This window comes from Pararge aegeria, chromosome 4, assembly GCF_905163445.1.
Source record: "Pararge aegeria chromosome 4, ilParAegt1.1, whole genome shotgun sequence".
Classification (NCBI taxonomy): Eukaryota; Metazoa; Arthropoda; class Insecta; order Lepidoptera; family Nymphalidae; genus Pararge; species Pararge aegeria.
The window spans coordinates 10,552,287-10,559,799 of NC_053183.1; the positions used below are offsets into that span (position 1 = coordinate 10,552,287).

Consider the following 7,513-nt stretch of genomic DNA (forward strand, 5'->3'; position numbering starts at 1 on the left):
TTATCCCGAAATTAAGCATAGTTCCTTTGGAAGAGGTGATGAAAGTTTGACGATTTTACACAAGGACTATATAAAAAACTAGCTGACCCGCGCAACTTCGTCTGCACCTAAAAGAAACCTAATTGCAGCGCTACCTACCAAGTGGACCTGTTTTATTTCCAAACTATGTTATTCGCGGCCTTACGTGTTATTCTATACCCGTCGCAACTTCTAAGCGATAGGTTCAATTTGAATATTTTAAAACTGAATTTGGAGGTATATAATCAAACTTAAAATTCATATTATTTTATTTCTTTCGCATTTTTAATATTAGTATTTAGTAGGATGATATGCATGCATTCGATCGTTGTCCCATATGCCTCGCGACTTGCTGTTATCTGTGAAGAGTTATGTTCTTTACCTCCCACAATATTTATCAGATCTTCATTACAATTAGACAGAACATGCTCGATAGTATACACTTTCAAATAAAAAAGAATTATAAAAATTGGTCGAAATTTAACGGAGCTATGAAGTAAAATTAATAAAAAATTACTTCCCATTTCCTGGAGGAAACTTATAATTTATCGGGATAAAAAGTATCCTGTACGTTGACCCGGTATATCAGCTACCACTATACCAAATTTTATTTAAATCCGTTCAGTAGTTTTCACGTGTCGCCCGGACAGACAGACAGACAGACAGACAGACAAAAATTAAATAAAAATCTGTTTTGGACTGTGTCGATTCTAAAGCATCCCCCGGTCAAAATTTTCAAAATATATTAAATGTACAGAAATCTTCCAGTTACAGTTTTATTATAAATTTTATTATATGTTAGAAATGTCCTTCGTTAACCTTTAGCATATAAATCAACTAACAATGCAATTTCGATTCGTCCTATAACGATTACTATTTTTTGTAAGTGATAGGAGGAGCTGAGACTGGTTAGACAGTTCTTTTCAGATATAGTTTATGCGAATAGTTTTTTAAGAATACACAACCTAAAAAATTCAGTAAAACTACACCTAAATTTAATGTCCATGTGTCTCAAAAAACAAAAACAAACGCAGACGAAGTCGCGGGAAACAGCTAGTATGTGTATAAAGTTTCATGAGGATCGGTTAAGTAATTTTTGCGTGAAAGCGTAACAAACAAACTTACATTGACATTTATAATATTAGTAGGGATATGGATATAACACAAAATAAATCTGATTAAGTAAAATAATTAATATTGATGACTTAAAGATAATAAATAAAATTAACCTTCAAACTTAACTAACTAAAATGAAAAATATCTATAAAATATATATACTTTTCGTTTAAATTCAACGTAACTGATATGAAAAACGTCTAAGTCATTATGCTTAATCATTCACTTATTATAGCAATCCCAATTTTCGAGGTATAGGGAACAATTTTCCTAATTTGGTTCTATCTGTCAAAATCCCCATCCTAACACTTATGGAGGGTAGAGGTAAGGAGAGTCATCTGTGTATATGAAAAAGTGTCGTCAAAATGTATTAAATTAGGATGGCGCCACATTTGAATCAGGGTAACTCTTAAAAGAAGCGCCAAATATAAATATTGTTAGAGTAGGCTTGAAAAATAAGCAAGGAAGTATGGAGATACAAGGAAGTAAGGTTATATTTACCACAATATTTTGTACAACGTAAGTTGTTGAAATTCTCAATAATTAACTACTTTAGTCGATAATGACATTAAATTTTTTAACTCGGCATACTTCAATTCATCTACGATTGCTACATTCATACTGTGCAGCCACCAGCGCCATTGTGGAGGATTTTTGAACTGTTATTTAGCGCATACTGGACACTTTTTCAACTTTTCTCCCATATAAGATGACTCTCCTTACCTCTACCCTCCATACTAACACTGTAAATCTCCATAATGTTCTCAAAGGTGCGTGAAGTCCATCTCAACTTGCTTCTTGCTCGATTGCTTGCAATCGTATTTTTAATCTGTGGTTTACTGCCAACGTGTGTGTAATTTTACCCAAACTGTGGTTGGAGATAGAGGACAGAACTCCTCAGCGGACAGCGGCAAACCCCTTATTTAAGGCTTAGCGATACTGAATACTTTATTTTTTTTTTTTAGATCTACAACTAAATTTAATGCCACATCAAAAAACAAAATCAAACGCAGACGAAGTCACGGGCAACAGCTCGAAGTAAATAAATGGTTATATGTTACACTACGGCACTGCCTCAGCACTGTACTCTACCGCACTTATTTAATAGGTCTATATCTTTGGTTATCCTGCTGCCACTGTCAAGTGTCAAGTAAGCTATGGGAATCTATGGCTAGACTTGTCAAATTGAATTTCTTTCAGAGATTTCCCTCATTGTAAATGTACGTAAATAGATTGTCTTATTTTTCATCCTAAGTTATCATGGCATTTAAAGTTTGATTTTAATAAATGAGCTTAAAATAAAGTTTATAACTATCCAATGATTTACACAATGTTTATATTTCGAATAATAAAGTGTGAAATATTTACAGTGAGGGTTGACGGGACGTGACAATGGGTCGTGTGATTCGCGCTCAGCGTAAAGGTGCCGGTTCAGTCTTCGTGTCACATACGAAGAAGAGGAAAGGAGCTCCTAAACTCCGTTCCTTGGATTATGCTGAACGTCATGGTTATATCAAAGGCGTTGTAAAGGTGAGACTTTAAACAGTGTTTGAGACTGAAGGTTAGCTTTCTCCTGATCTTTAAAGTAGGATTAGTACTATCTCACTGCTTTTCACACTTAAAGCGTTAGCACTTTAATCCATACTCTTTCCTCTGATTTGTTGTAGGTACATGTCACTCAAAAATAACCTCAATTAACACAACCATGATAAATTACTTGTAGCATTGATCACATTGTAGTGCTTGTGCAGTATGAAGTAGTACTCTATTTCACATTCAGTTATTGTTACCTACATTGGCTAAGAAGCCAAGGTTTTTTCTCTGTTCGTACATGGTTTCAAACTGACTTTCACAGTATTTTTATAGTTTTCAGGTTATAAAATAACCTTTTCATTTTTCTGTCATTTGTAATTAACATTATATGCTGGAAAGCCATTTAGCATAGCATAGGCAGGAGATAAAAATGATACCCTGACAGGGGATAGAATGAATGTGTCCAAAACATGGCCTATTCCCTAGAAGTTGATCCCCGTTTTTTATTGTATAATATTATGTTATTTGGATATTATTTCTGTGTGCTTTGAGAGTTGTTTCCACAATTTTTCCTTTCCCTGGGGAGATATTTGTCTCATGCCCATGATAGCTGTTAGCGGTAAAATGCATAATATTTATAGTCCATATACAATCCTATAAATCTAACCTGCATGCCTCAAAGAAATACTAACCCTACAGTTATACTTTCACAATTATAATATTAATAATTATTCAATTTTACTTGAATTATGCAGCAAGTTTTATTATTTGATTTCAGGACATCATTCACGATCCTGGCAGAGGTGCTCCTTTGGCTGTGGTGCACTTCCGTGATCCATACAAGTTCAAGACACGAAAGGAACTTTTCATTGCTCCTGAGGGTCTCTATACTGGCCAATTTGTATACTGTGGGAAGAAGGCCACACTTGAAGTTGGTAAGTAGTTATTATGCTTTGAGAACTTTAGAAATTGGTGCTATTATTAATATGGTCTGTTGCGCTTAGTATTAAAAATTTCTTTATTCATGTAGGCCTATCATAGGCACTTATGAAGCGTTCATACATATATGTTTACATAATTGTAAGGGGATGGTGATAACTTTGTTTGCCAACTTAAACCTAAAGCTATGAGGGTTCCAAAAGTGCCCTGGTCTAAGTCTTAAGAGCCCACAACAAACTTAGCTGGGTAAATTTTTTTTGTTATCACCATCTCATAGTAAATTTGTATTAAGCTATGAAGCTAGAGCAATTCACACCCAAGCTTTATTGTTTTAGTAATCCTTAATATTATACTAGGATTTAACTGTAAGTTTACGTTTTATATAAAATTTGAATTTATTGATAGACATATCAAAGATTTTATTTTCCTATCTATCCCATTTTTTTTTTCAGGGATGATAGATATAGACCAGATAAAATTACTAAAGTTCAGTGGTTAATGGGGTGTAAGATGCAACCTGCATTGATATTTTAGTAGCTCTTGTTTAGACTAAAATATAAAGTATTTATTACACATACTAATGGACAAGCAAGGTTTACAAAACAATTGAAAGTATTTATTACACATACTAATGGAAAGCAAGGTTTACAAAACAATTGAAAATACTAAATATATCTATGCGCAAAGGCGGCCTTATCGCTTTAAGTGATCCCCACCTAACACAACTTTGGTTAAAGGTACATGTTCCTTCAACCGAAAACGGAATAGTACAATAGACAAATTTGCTTGCAGCTTGCTTACTGAATACATTCGAAAAAGTGGGAGTACCTGCTGAATCAAATATTTGAGATTGGTTATTAAAATTTGCATTAATTTTCATAGGAAATGTGATGCCCGTGGGAGCTATGCCCGAGGGTACTATTGTCTGCAACCTGGAAGAGAAGATGGGTGATAGGGGTCGGTTGGCTCGTGCCTCTGGAAACTTTGCCACTGTTATTGGCCACAACCCTGATGCCAAGAGGACCAGGGTCAAGCTTCCCTCAGGTGCCAAGAAAGTGCTGCCTTCTAGCAACAGAGGAATGGTTGGTGAGTAAAATTGGTTAAATGGAAATAGAGGGTTATAGTATATATTATGTTAAGAGCAAAGTATGAGACTTTGTAATAAGTATAACTAGTTAAGTGCAACTTACACACAAATGGTTCAGTTGGTTCAACATGAAACACTAAATACTATATATAAAATTCTTAAAATCAAGGAAATACTATACAATCGTTTATGGTATCCTTTAATTTCTACTTAATTTAAATTTTAATTGATATACATGCTCTGTGAAAATTTCAACACTTATAACATTTCATGAAGACCGGACAAGCTGTGTGTGAAGGCTTAGTAATAGGATCCTGTTGGCATTAAAAAAATATAGGAAAACTTAACCACAGTATTACTGGATATGATGACCTTTACTTACCTACTCTGAATCTCCTATGATTACACAGAGGCTCTTTCTGATGTGCTACATGGTTTTATTTTTCCATTGTTTGAAGTTAAAAAACAAATAAAGTAGGATTTAAAATTTTACAGGTATTGTTGCTGGTGGTGGACGTATTGACAAACCTATCCTAAAGGCTGGTCGTGCATACCACAAGTACAAGGTTAAACGTAACTGCTGGCCATATGTGCGTGGTGTGTCCATGAACCCTGTGGAGCATCCTCACGGAGGTGGTAACCATCAACACATAGGTAAGTGATCTGATTCCAAATGAAATCTATAAAAATGTGGTATTGCATTGTTGGATCAAAGCTAATTATAAAATATTATAATAATACTAATTTTATTATATAAGTAATTTAAATTATAATAATGTTTTTTTCTTTCATTTGAGATGAGCTGAATCTAGCTCCATTTGAGTTGAGCTCAGCATATTCAAAACATATAACAACACTCATAACAATTTTAAGTTATTCTGTCACCTACACAAGAAAAATAAACAAGTGCACTTTATAATTTTGTCCTTTATTCTCCAGGTAAGGCTTCGACTGTCAAGAGAGGAACATCGGCTGGTCGCAAGGTTGGTCTTATTGCTGCTCGCAGAACCGGAAGAATCCGTGGTGGCAAGACAGAAGCAAAGAAGGAGACGTAAATTTAAACAAAATAAAAGATGCAAAACTCATATGCAAGCTTTTAATTGAATTACCTTTATTATTACTTACCCTGATTAATCTATCTAATAATTTATTATGATTTACTCAGGTATTACTGTTTTCAACAGCCAAATACGTAGATTAATATTACAAAGAAAGGATTGTGTATTTTGAGCGTAATTTCTCCTGGGCACGTACTCTTTATAGGAGAGGGTACACACACACTGCTCCAATAGTGAGCTTTACCGATTGTTATCAGTGACAATAACTGGAATTGCGGGTTCAACTTGTAAGAAACACCGCCGATTTTCTAATTCGTTAGGTACTGATTAACCCACCAAACTGCTCCAGTACAGTTTGGTAGGCTTTAGCAACTCTATAAGTCATTAAAAACCTATTACCCGGTGGGGCGGGTCTATTAGAATGAGAAGGGGGCCGTAGTCGAATAGGCTGTATTAAAGCGAATTGTTTTTGGTATTAGACTAAACGCGCTATGGCAACTCTCAGGTTTCCGCACGATGTTTTCTTTCACAGTTATAGCAAGTGATTATTTAAATTGGAATAATTAAAAACTCACATGTCTCCCGAAAAGTTATAGCGTGCAGGGAATCGAACTATCCTCCCGAAATGGAAGCCGAACCCCAACCTGCCTTTTCGAGTGTTTCAATAAAATATTTCGTTACGTGCGCTGCTCTCAGAAAAGTTATGGAGTATACACTGCATATCTAAAAGAGAAAGTGTGTGGATATGTTCCGTATAGGCTCCGAAACTGCTGGACCGATTTCAATGAAACTTTCAGGGAATCTCCGGATAGACCTGGCGAGTAATCCTGTAAAGTTTGGTACGATCGGAGCACTCCTATTTTTGAACTGTCAAACTGTCAAATACAGCTTTTATTTTCTATGATGATATTCTATTGTTGGGTGTACATGGGTGTAGATAATGATCTTCACCCGCTCGAGAAGAGAATGAATACGGAGAGAAATAAATGATTTAATATATTATGAGACTTAAATTAAAAATTTAATGATGTAAGTTTATTGTTTAAATAAAATAAAGCAAAATCTAGCCCGGCGAAGCGGCTGGGTACGCTAGTAATATAGTATAACAATAATAATAAATTTACAAGATTTATGAAGGCAAAGCACCTCTAACTTTTTCTTGCGAATTCTATACCTACGACATTTTTTTTATGTTTGTTTCTTCAGAACTTGGTAATTTAATAAACGATTCAGAAAATTAAATTTTGGTTTGAAACGGTATACTATCCCATTTGGTCCCCTTTTCATTTCTTTGGCTTTTTATTTGAAAGATTAAGGTAAAACTACATTATACTAACTAGATAACGATACAGTAGTGCATGTTCCTTCCTTTGTTTGTTAGTTCCTTTGCAAGAAGAAAAAAATATTGTTTGGTTTTGCAGATTTATTGTAAATAAAATTTATCAAAATAAACAAAAGATTTTTGTACACTTAGTTACAGAAATAGGTACTGAAATTCCTGGTGATGTTATACTGGCAAGTGTTTTCTAGCAATAAACATTAATTCTGATTCGCAAATACCCATTTTTACAGTTGTTATTATTTTCTCTAATACCTTTAAACGAGCAATTCTTGTATATATATTGATACATATATATATACAACGTGTAAATGAAAACCGAAATAATACTTCACAGGTTTTAGAGGTTCTATCTATCTATCTTGTAATGAGGCCCGCTTCAGCGGGTGCACTTCGACCCTCCAGGATTTTTTGTGCTCGCCC

General features: G+C 34.5%; 1 protein-coding gene across 1 annotated transcript; it reads left to right on the plus strand.

Moving 5' to 3' along the window:
* The first annotated feature begins 2,254 nt into the window (after positions 1 to 2,254).
* Positions 2,255 to 5,780, plus strand: LOC120623266 (60S ribosomal protein L8). Its single transcript, XM_039889186.1, has 6 exons — positions 2,255 to 2,354; positions 2,505 to 2,664; positions 3,446 to 3,602; positions 4,489 to 4,692; positions 5,189 to 5,347; positions 5,633 to 5,780. Exons 2-6 carry the CDS (start codon positions 2,527 to 2,529, stop codon positions 5,746 to 5,748), a joined length of 774 nt encoding a protein of 257 aa, XP_039745120.1. The 5' UTR covers positions 2,255 to 2,354; positions 2,505 to 2,526; the 3' UTR covers positions 5,749 to 5,780.
* Positions 5,781 to 7,513: the final 1,733 nt, after the last annotated feature.

Coding starts and splice junctions, on each gene's coding strand:
- LOC120623266 (XM_039889186.1), top strand. CDS start 2,527: ATGGGTCGTGTGATTCGCGCTCAGCGTAAAGGTGCCGGTTCAGTCTTC. Junction 4,693..5,188: donor TAGCAACAGAGGAATGGTTG/GTGAGTAAAATT, acceptor AAAATTTTACAG/GTATTGTTGCTGGTGGTGGA. Junction 5,348..5,632: donor TGGTAACCATCAACACATAG/GTAAGTGATCTG, acceptor TTTATTCTCCAG/GTAAGGCTTCGACTGTCAAG.